The sequence below is a fragment of the Epinephelus moara genome, chromosome 22 (genome assembly GCF_006386435.1).
Source record: "Epinephelus moara isolate mb chromosome 22, YSFRI_EMoa_1.0, whole genome shotgun sequence".
In the NCBI taxonomy this organism is placed as follows: Eukaryota; Metazoa; Chordata; class Actinopteri; order Perciformes; family Serranidae; genus Epinephelus; species Epinephelus moara.
In genome coordinates this window covers 15,935,517-15,946,541 of record NC_065527.1, presented here as the reverse complement: position 1 = coordinate 15,946,541, position 11,025 = coordinate 15,935,517, and the positions used below count along the sequence as shown (strand labels likewise).

The window sequence follows — 11,025 nt, the reverse complement described above, 5'->3', positions numbered from 1 at the left end:
AAACACAACAATTCTTATTTTCAGGTGATTATACACCAAAGGAAACACATACTCATATCTGCCAACAGCCCCCTGAATGCACACTGGACCTTTAAACTGTAAGCTTATTTAAAAAATAGACCTTATCACCTTCAACTTGGAGGTCCATGTACTCTCATTATTCAGACAATAATTATTAGATTTATAGGTGTCATGTCTGTTATTGTATATAACAGAAAAGGCCTGCAGTTGCATGTATTCATTTCTTCCATTTCATGGATACCTGACTGCCACCTTGTGGTCAGACTTTATAATTACTCTGTAAACTTTTCAGGCAAATTTAAGAGGAGACAATGAAGAACAAGGGCACAAAAAGAGAAGATTATGTCCTGTAATTTATCCTCAGTTTTTTAACATGAAAACAAACGGTTATACATCAGGTATCCATCCTCCTATTCATCACCATCACACAGTGCCCCAATACAGTGGAGTGAGGCATATGAGACAGACATCCTGTCCAGTAGGTGGCGGTGTTAATATCCCTGCTTCAAACTGGAATGAAGCCGGAAGTGGAGCCTTTTGAAAATAAAGTCTCGATAAGGGCTTTGGGTTTGTCCATAAAGGTTTGTCATTGAATTTTAAACCAACTTACTCCTGCAGTAACACTTTTATTTTGAAGTTAGTAGCCGGCTGTAGTCAGGTTATATTTCCGTGCAGCTTGACACACAGACACCGGCGGGCTGTGTGCTGTAGGTGCAGGCTGACAGTTGCTCAAAATGTCCCAGATGCGCTTGTTGAGGCTGTTTATCAGTGAGCGGCTGCACGTGGCTGCAGAGGAGATCTTTGCAGCGGTGCAGAGGACGATCACAGAGCACGATGAGGAGGCTGCTGGCTCAGATCAGGACAGCGACCAACACGGACTCACACAGGAAGTGCATTCACACAGGAAAGGTTTGTTTTGTTTTCTATGCTTTGTCACGTCCTAAAGTCTGTTTACAGGTCTCGATGAGTACTACTGCATATGGGAAAAGTTGTATTAAGCGCTGAACTGTGCTGCCTTACACTGACAGCTGTTTGTATTATATTTTCCAGCCATTTAATCACAGCGAGGCTCAGGGGCGCAGCACCAAAATCTGGGCCCTGTGCATAAGCAGGCTCTGTGGCCCCCCCAGCCCTCTTGATCTATAGCCCCCTTTACACCTGGCATCAACATGAGTTTGTTGCAATCACATTGCAGTCGGATAGCCCTTGACCACATACATTTATATCTGGTATTAATATGCGTATCTGGTGTCCACATCCAGATCTGTTTACTATCCGGTCACGCTCCGTCCCGCTGACGTCACATCTTCCTCTTCTTCCTCTGCAAACATTTCTAGCAGCAGACTACAACGTCATATCCTGTGCACCGCAATAACAACAATAACAAGATGTTAGCTGTCTGTGAAGTTGTGTTATTGTATACTTTTGTCGGACCAAATGGAGAGCAGACACTTCGTCTCACCGTGACTCCATCCTCGGCTATCATCTGTGTTTTCTTTTTCTTGGCAGTCACTACCCAGTGAGGGTTGTTGTTGTTGTTGTTGTTGTCTTCTTCCTTCTTCCTGTGTCCAGCTGGTGCACCTCTCTTATGTATTTTATTGTCGCCTGTGGATTGGAGATGCATTTGCATTTACACTTGTGTTCGGTGTGGTCGCAATGGTCCCTGACCACCTTCAGAAGTGGTTTGGCAGATTGGACAAAAATCCTTCCAATGCGTTTTGAGTATATTTACACCTGTACTTTCATGCGGTCAAGAGCAATCCGATTGCAAGCCGATCACAAAAAACGCTAATGCAGGGTATATGTGTCTTTCATGCACCCTTTTTTTTGCATAATTAGTTTGCTTTCTTTCCCTTTATCTGAGAGAGGCATGACAGTTACTTAATCCCCTTTTCCACTGCAAAAAAAAAAAAAAAGCTAATAACTGCCTTTTTTAAAAACAAAACAAAACAAAACATTGCCTTTGTTCATGGGATGCCTGCCCTATACCCACCGAACTACTCGGCACTGCACATCGGGCTTTTTAATATAATGGTTAAGGTTTTAATCGGCGTTCACGACAGGGTCAAATGACTCTGCAGTAGCCTCTGGCTCCAATCAGCATTGATGGGAACATAACACCCGGGTGACGGCGCTAATTTTAGCTCCTTTACTGGTGAGATGCAATGATGCAGCTCCACAAAATACTGTCTGTCTCCGCCCAAGCAGCGCTCAAATATCATTCCAAAATAGTCTACACAAAGTGTGAAAGACAGATTGAATACGTGTATGTCTTTTAAATTAACCTTAATTTAACCAGAAAAAACCTCTTGAGATTAAAAATCTCTTTTTCAAAGGTGTCCTGGCCAAAACAGGCAGGAGCAGAAAGTTACAGACAGACAACATAGAACAAAGAAAAATATACAGCTCTAAAACAATATAAAACACCAAATGAGATTATTACAAAGAAAAGCTAAAAACTATGTTAATATAGGCTGTAAGTGAACCATTGGAACATAAAACAGGGGCAACTACACATGATTACAAAGACCAGTGAAAATACACCCTGACATTGGCATATAGATGATCATGTACAAAAATCCTGCAACAGTGCTTTGAAAGAAACAGCCGAGAGGAAAGTACTCCTGCAGAAGATTAGATACATAAATGCTCGTCTGCCAAACTCCATACGTACTATCGGTACAATGAAAACATGTTCTGTTAGTGGAGAGCATCGCCATTTTCAATTTTTTGCTTAATATACACACATAAATATGCTGTAAGAAGGCCAAGAGAGTCTTTGTACCCGTTCGCAGACAAAACTTTACATATGTTTCCTTTGTTAGACAGGAAACAGTAGGGAGCTGGCAGGAAATGAGGGCAGAGATTGGGGAAGACATGCAACAAAGGCCCCTGGACCAACTCAAACAGCTCAAATAACTTAAGCCACTCAGCCACCAGGACGCCTGCCAAAAATTATTCATTTAGAGAATCTGTCTTTCATACAAAGCAGAATGGATTGTGAAATGAAGGAAAACTAATGATCAACTAAAAGGTGGCAAACTTTAAGCACATCTCTCACCTTTTACTCTCAACAGACTCGCCGCAGGTCTTTGTCTGTGCGTATGAGCAGGACCACTTCGGGCAGGAGTGGAGTCCTGAGAGCTGCCACAACAACCCTGGTGTGGGTCAGGAGGACTGTGGCCTGCTGGTCCAAGAGCCTGCAGCAATCAAACAGGAACAGCCATGGAGCAGTCCAGAGGAACAACAGCTATCTGATACGGAGGACTCGGACACCAGCACCTTGAAAGTGTCACCCACTTGCAGAAGGAGTTTTATTTACTCAGACATGACTGAGTTACAAACTCATGACAGAGGAAATGAAGACACAGAGCCTGCTCCCAACACTTCAGCTGACCACAGAGACGTTGAGGGAAATGCTCAGTCAAGCAGTGAATGTTGGACTGTTTTGCCAGATTGTTCTGTGACTCTGGATAACACAGGGCCTGAGTTGGGTTTATCAGCACTGACAGGCTACAGTGTCGGTAAAGTTCAAACGCAGAGCCACATGGAGAGAAACCGGCGGACTAGAAGCTGCAAACCACGCAGCCCAACTCCACCAAATAAAGACACAAACAGAAGAAGCAGATCCTACTGCTGTCGCTTCTGTGGCAAAGAATTCAGCCACAGCGCACATCTGGCCACACACACTCAAACCCACACCGGTGAGAAACTGTTTGTCTGTGAGGTGTGTGGCAAAGAGTTTCGACATGGCAACAGTGTGAGTGTGCACATGAGGATCCACACGGAGGAGAAGCCATACCGTTGCAAGATTTGCGGGAAAGCGTTTCGCCATGTGGGCAACTTGAACGTCCACATGAGAATCCATACGGGAGAGAAACCCTACGCCTGCACCGTGTGCGGGAAGAAGTTCAGTCGAAATAATCTGATGACAAAACACATGGCTGCACACACAGGCGAAATAAGTTTAAGTGTGAAGAGTGTGTTAAGAAAAGATTCAGTTGGCATGACTTCGTGAGAGTTGAGCGCTGCTGTGACGGAATATCATCGGCAAAAATTCCTTTACTGTATAAACAGGTTGTTGATGTGATAGGATAATCAGATAACACCTGATGGCTTACAATTAAAAGCTGGGACTCATTTTAATGTCTGTTTTTGTACTAATCATTGTAAATGATTATGGTTTGAAGCATCAAATTGTCTTTCTATATGTATAATTCTCACATTAAATACATTTCAGGTGAATTCTTTCCCCACAGTGTATAGTGTCTCTTCACTTCATCTGACTGATGATGCAGGGGTTAAACTGCTTAACAATCAGACTTAAGTGCCTGGTTCCTATAGCTCAAAGCTTAGTAATGCGATGCAACCAATCAGATCCTGCTAATAAACTCTTAATCTTGATTAAAATGTGAATTTCCATTTTGAGTTTATGGAAAACCCTGTTTTTTTTCCCCTCAATAACTTCCATGTAATATGACCCAGCAACACAAAATCAATGAAGGCCACACAGAACACACCACTTCAGAGATTTTACTGCTTCTTCTGTGTCTGATCAATATCGGTTTAAGTGTACACTAGAATATTTTCACTGCTTTACCTTGCCCTGGGAACTGAAGCTGTTATATCTACCAGACTCCATTGGCAAAAACAGTCATTTTAACTTGCCGAACACACGAGCTGCTACTACTGTCTTGTTTTTTGTTTTTTTCTATTATTGCGTGACTTTGGTAAATCTAAACTAACCCTTTAAAACACCAAAGTCATGCAATAACACAAACTAACGAACCAATCGAGGCAGCGGTAGAACAGCAACTCCTGTGTTCAGTGAGGTAAAATTACAGTGGAGTGTGGCTTTAAAAAGCTTTAGTTTCCTGTCAGAGAGGGCTGTCTGATGGCAAGGTAAAGCTCTAAAAATATTATAAATACAGCATACACTTAAACTGATACTGATGTTTTTAAGGTGACAGTGACGAAAATACATTTTGCTGCTGCCTCCCGTCCGCAGCAGTTCGATGCTTAGCTTCTGTGGTGGTACCTTTGTCTGCTTCTCCAAACTCAGGGTGTGCTGACCGCAAGCTATTGTGGGTAATACACTGACTATGAATAAGTACCTCATTCAGCCCCACTTCAGAAAAACCATTTGGGTATTTTAGACAAAAATAGACAGATACAGGACAGACAGACACTTTACACAGATGCATACAAGGTTTGGTTATTGGCATTTAGTCTACAAGAAAAGTCACTCCCCACTCCACCTCTTCCCAGAGGATGATGCCTTTAAGCAAAAATCCCAGACCTAAACAGACAGTATTCGATTTCCAGTTAACAAGAAACAAATAAAAGCAGCAAATCCTCACAGTTAAGGTGCTTGAACCAGCACGTTTAAAATTTTTGGTTAATATTTGCTTAAAAAAAAACATTGTTAATTATGTTCTGCCAACTAACTAGTCCATTAAACAAATGTCCCAGCACTTAGTTTATTTGTATTTAGATGCATACTGGTATTTACAGGTATTTTATTCATTTATTTTTTTGTTGTTTTCTTTTAATACAGTTTTTAACACCCAGTGCAGAAAAGTTATGCTACATTATAGTGCTCCTTCAGAGAACTGGTGTGAGGCGTGTCAAAGTGTGCTCTTAGATCAGATTGATCAGAGCAGTGTAGGAAAGTATGAGTGTCAAAGAGCCTCATTAACAAGACTAACACAAGAGCTGAAACACAAGAATCTAATGACACACTGGTGCAGACTGGGCTGTGTGGAAACAGTAAGAACCGTGACTGGTCTTCTCTTGTTGCTACATGCCGACCCTTACATATTTCTTGCATATTATTTCACTCTTTCTGTGATGTAAGACACATTTGCATTTTGTGATATAGCAGGGCTGCTCCCTGTGCAAACCTACTCCTTGCCATGATTGCCATTCTCTATGACAAAGTGAATAACAGCATGTAAAACTTCAGATATATAACAAATGCATCACACTGCCTGATAATGCACAACACATCCATCATGTGTTGCAGCGGCACCACAACAGCCAGCAGGTTTAATATCGCTCCACTTGCAATGAAATGAAAAGCCTCGTGGATACTGTGGGACTGGTGGAAACAAATGGGAGCTTTACTGCACACTGTAAGCTGAATTGATTTTTGCTCTTAAAATACAGGTAGCATTAAAGTTTGTTACAACATCCACAATAAAATCAGTGGAGCCACAGTGCCAGACTTAGTGGTGCATGTAACAGGGAAAAAGATTCAACCAAAAACTGAATTAAGGTGAGTCTGTGCAGGTGACAGATAGTGAAAGAACTAAAATGCTGATGGAAAAACACATTTATCTACTTTGGCCAAGATAATACAAAGTGATGATGGGTAAAACAGACGTTAAAACATGCATAATAGCCCTATCTTAAATATGTTTCTTAGAAGTAAATTTAAGCAAGGCAAGTTTATTCAGACAGCACATTTCATCAACAAGTCAAAGCGCTTTACATACAGAATACATAAGAAACATAAAAGGACATTTAAATACAGTTCAGTGGCTGCAGGGGAAGCTTGCTTAGGACTCAGCAGCTGCGTCAGGCTTGATACTCGGTTGCCATGGCGACTGAATATCAACAGTAGTGCTGCTCCTGTCCGGTGTGCCACCTCTAAACATGTCTGCCATGAACAGGAAACCGATAAAAACACTGGCTGAAACACTCTCAAAACAAGTGGAGCACTGTGAGTATTCACTTCAGCGTTACCTGACACGGTATTTTATGCTGGCCTGTTGTGCCGAACACCCGTCATTAGCGAAAGTCCAGTCAAGCTAGCCGCGATACGGATTTTGATGCTTGTCTATTTGTGGTAATACGGTACGGATGGTTAGAACAGCCAAAAATGACAGAGACCCGTTTTTCAGCAATGCATTGTCCCCTGTTTCTCCCATTGATATACCAGATAAGCAGTGCATTGTATTGCACATTATGAATTTAAATTACAAAATATTAGAAGTTTTTCTACTGTACTCTTTTTGTAAAGGAGCTCTAAATTAAAGATATAAACAAAAAAATATATTTTACCTGTCACTAAACAAAATGCTTGTTCAGGATGACCCTGGCCATATCCATGTCAATTTTCATGTAATTTTATTGTATAGTTCATGAGAAATTTAAAGGTAGTCTGCTCAAATTACCCTGTAGTGTAATCACAATTTCCTAATATTTGATTTATTTATTTTTTTAAATGCTTCATAGGTTACATTAATCTTTCAATGAATTCTTGTTCTAGGTGACCCCCACTATGTCGATGTCAAATTTCATGTAATTTTACTGTATAGTTTATGAGAAATTTAAACGTTTTCCTCATATTAATCACTGATTTAAAAAAATCCTTCAGGTCACATAAATCTTTGAACCATGTCCACATCAATTTTCATGTAATTTTACTGCATAGTTTATGAGAAATTCTGCTGAAATCACTTTTATGCTGTGTATTTCATTGTTTTAACGCTACCTGTCACACCACTAATATAAAAGAATGCGAAATGCTGCCATGTCAATGATCCCAGTCAATAAAACAGAGGTGGAGTGCCTTATCCGAGAGTTCAACCTACTCCTGGGGGAGCAGACTATCCCTGGAAGAGTGGTTACCGGCCTGGACAGAGGGAAGTTCAGGAGCATACTGCACAACATCTTTGGGATGACTGACGACATGATCATGGACGGAGGTGGGCTCATCTGTCTCTTTCATATGACAAATATTTTATACTTAGATAACGAGCAGCAGTTTGGAGTGTTGAGAGAGTGTTGTGATTGTTTGGTAACCTGGTCATGTTCTGAATGTTACTGATTATCTGTCCACCAGTGTTCAGGACATTTGACAAAGACAACGACAGCTTTGTCAGTGTGAAAGAATGGATCGAGGGACTGTCTGTTTTCCTTCGGGGGACCTTGGATGAAAAAATGAAATGTAAGTTCTCATTCTTACATTCACTGCTCAGACTCTGACGCACACACACACAAAAAAATCAGAGAATCTGTGAATAACTTTTCCTCTTTTTGCAGACTGTTTTAATGTATATGACTTGAATGGCGATAACTACATCTCCAGAGAGGAGATGTTTCACATGCTGAAGAACAGCCTCATCAGACAGCCCACAGAGGAGGACCCTGATGAAGGAATCAAAGACTTGGTGGAGATCACACTCAAGAAGATGGTGAGGGGATGAATACTGCTGGCCTGTTGCTTTAAATGTCTTTTCCTTGATTTACCTCTGAATATGTTTTCTGCACCACCTCCTCAAAACTCAGAAAATGTGTTTCAGGGGCCATGAAAAACATTCTCAGATGCCCTGACACAATAACATCTTAGCTCCATAATAATTAGCTCCATATGTTGTTGTTTATTTTCGTAGGACCATGACCATGATGGCAGAATATCTTTCACTGACTTTGAAAAGGCCGTGAGAGAAGAAAATCTATTACTTGAGGCTTTTGGAACCTGCCTCCCCGACACTACGGTAAACACAAATCAAAGCTTGTTAAATAATAACTTAAATTTCTAAATCAGAAATCCTTAATCTCACACCCTGTTTTTCCTCTGTTTTCAGAGAATTGAGGCATTTGAGCAGCATGTATTTCAGGAACAACCGGAGCAATGAGGAAATCAGATTCATGTGCATTTCCAGAATTCAGTCTTTATAAAAATACAATTGTGGTGCAAAATGTGTAAATAAAAACAAGCTGCCAAAAGAAACTGGGAAACTTGTCATTTTCCAAAGTTGTAGCAGTTATCTGTGCATCAAGGCAGCTCGCTTGATCAAATCCGACGACGTGGCTTAGCCTTTTTCTCAACAGGTTTGAGGTCTGGAACTGATTCCACCTGAGAATGATAACAAAACTGATTTAATAACACAAATAAAGGCATACAGCAAAGAGATTGTTTATTCTGTATTTCATTATGAGCTACCTTTTTCATTGTGTTCCTGATCAGGCTTACAGTTGTGTTCAGTGACACATCCTCCATGTCCAGTTTAGGAGGTTCTGGTAGCTTTGGCCCAATAAATGGCTCATTGTTTCTGGAAACATCAGTCAGTGAGTGATCCGCACCCTCTGCCATCTTGCGTTTCCTGTTCTCCAAGTTTGTCGTCCTTGGGACAAATCTGACTGCTGCAGAGGGCTGATTTGAGGTCAGTCTGTGTTCTGTGCCTCTGTCTCTGTCTGAAGAGGTTTGGCCGGAGCTTGAACTCTGTGTCTGCTGCTGTTTTGTGTCAGTGATAGCATCATATAATGTTCCCATTCTGTCCTCTATTGGTGTAGCTCCATGTTGATTTTTATGTCCATAGTAATGATATTCCTGGGGAGGTAATGGCAGTAGAGGAAAGCCTGAATGGTGGGTGATGTTTGAGGTCTTCTCTGTGTTATCACTGTCAGAGGTTTTATCATGTCTGGTGATTACCGTCTGTGATGTGGTGGCTGCGTCTGAAGATGTGGGCTCCTTGTTAACAGCCTCCGTCTGTTCCCTTTCTCTTGCTTTGTGACAATATTAGAGAAAAAACACACAGTGTCAACAAATAGTTCAAGTTCATATTTATTTTTAATTCCGAATATAAAAATACAGATAAATGAAACATCTACAGCACATGAAAACTGCAGTGCAATAAAATATCTGGGTTATTTCAAATAAAAGTGCACTGAAAGTAGAAGAACATAATGTCACAAATGATATACACCAATCAGCCAAAACATTAAAACCACTGACCGGTGAAGTTAATAACATTGATCATCTCGTTATAATGCAAGTTCTGCTGGGAAAACTGCATCCTGGCATTCACATGGATGCCTCTTAACATGCACCACCCACCCAAACACCGTTGCAGACCAAGAATATCTCCTCATGGCAAAGGAACATCCTGATGACAGTGGACCGCTGCTCAGGTATGGCCCAGGAAACATAGCACAGAGCTCAAGGCATCAACCTGGCCTTCAATTTCCCCAGATCGCAATCCAGCTGTGCATCCATGGGACGTGCCGGTACACCATCTCCCAACCCACAGGACTTTAAGGACCCACTGCTAACACCCAGGTGATCGGTGTGTGAACAAAGTATCTACATATCGGATTAAAAGAGTAAGTCTACATCTGGTCAGGTACCTTTATTCTGAACAGTCCTGATGACATATCTCCTCCTGTCCTGCAGCTTCAGCCTGGTGTCCTCCACAGTCTCATATTCTGGGACATAGCACACATGCAGCACACCACCATAGAAACTCTTCTCATCCATGCGTCGTTTGGCTGCTCTGAAACAGGAAGTTTAAAGCAAAATTATTTAGCAAGTCTTTTCAGCTTTGCCAGTGCAGTATAATGAACAAGGTATGCCACATCCTGTACCTGGCACTGGTGAGTTTCTGGAACTTGACAAGGTAGACCTCGGTGAACTCCTCAGCAGGGTACTCGTCCAGGGGCCTGTACTCCTCCACAGCCCCGTACAGGGCACACAGCTGGATCAGCTCTGTCATCACTCCAATGGCTGGGACCCCTTGGACCATCACGTAACGGGACTCTAAATTGATGGTGTACACCTGATAAGACACGAGACAATATGATGACGTGCTCCACAATGCATTGGCCGCACTAGAATCACTCAACTATATCTCTTATAGTATTTTTATTAACAATATTACATCTGACGTTTACTCTAGAAGGAGTCGCAGTGTCTCATAGCTTGAGATACATTTTATTTTTTACTTATATTTAGTGTATTCTTACCTTAACAGCCTTAGCTTCCCTTCCCTCTCTATATTTAGGTCGAGAAATGCACACTTTACGCTGTTCGTGGTGTTTATAAACACCCGGGGCTTCCCAACAGCTTGAACTGTTGTTGCCTTGTGCCGCCATGTTTCTGAGAATAAGTTTCCGGCTACTGCTCTTCAAAATAAGAGTTCAGTCTCTTTCGAATACGAATCCGTCGATTGCGTTACCTTGTGCAATATCTTATTGTGAAAGGTGAGTCAGCTCGAT

The 11,025-nt window shown here is 41.6% G+C and overlaps 2 protein-coding genes across 5 annotated transcripts; one reads left to right on the top strand and one right to left on the bottom strand.

Moving 5' to 3' along the window:
* Positions 1-534: 534 nt before the first annotated feature.
* Positions 535-8,753, top strand: clxn (calaxin). Of its 4 annotated transcripts, XM_050034510.1 has the most exons (7): positions 6,621-6,745; positions 7,403-7,429; positions 7,565-7,733; positions 7,871-7,975; positions 8,071-8,222; positions 8,421-8,525; positions 8,616-8,753. In XM_050034510.1, exons 3-7 carry the CDS (start codon positions 7,565-7,567, stop codon positions 8,664-8,666), a joined length of 582 nt encoding a protein of 193 aa, XP_049890467.1. In that variant the 5' UTR covers positions 6,621-6,745; positions 7,403-7,429; the 3' UTR covers positions 8,667-8,753. The 4 variants fall into 4 exon arrangements, with proteins under 4 accessions (XP_049890465.1, XP_049890464.1, XP_049890466.1 ...); XM_050034508.1 differs by lacking the exons at positions 6,621-6,745; positions 7,403-7,429 and adding an exon at positions 535-930 and having other exon boundaries at positions 7,575-7,733; XM_050034509.1 differs by lacking the exon at positions 7,403-7,429 and having other exon boundaries at positions 6,590-6,745; positions 7,575-7,733.
* rbm48 (RNA binding motif protein 48) lies at positions 8,751-10,908 on the bottom strand. Its single transcript, XM_050034511.1, has 5 exons — positions 10,774-10,908; positions 10,396-10,586; positions 10,159-10,304; positions 8,975-9,537; positions 8,751-8,887 (listed from the first exon to the last, which is right to left on the bottom strand). Exons 1-5 carry the CDS (start codon positions 10,900-10,902, stop codon positions 8,825-8,827), a joined length of 1,092 nt encoding a protein of 363 aa, XP_049890468.1. The 5' UTR covers positions 10,903-10,908; the 3' UTR covers positions 8,751-8,824.
* Between the last annotated feature and the right edge of the window lie 117 nt (positions 10,909-11,025).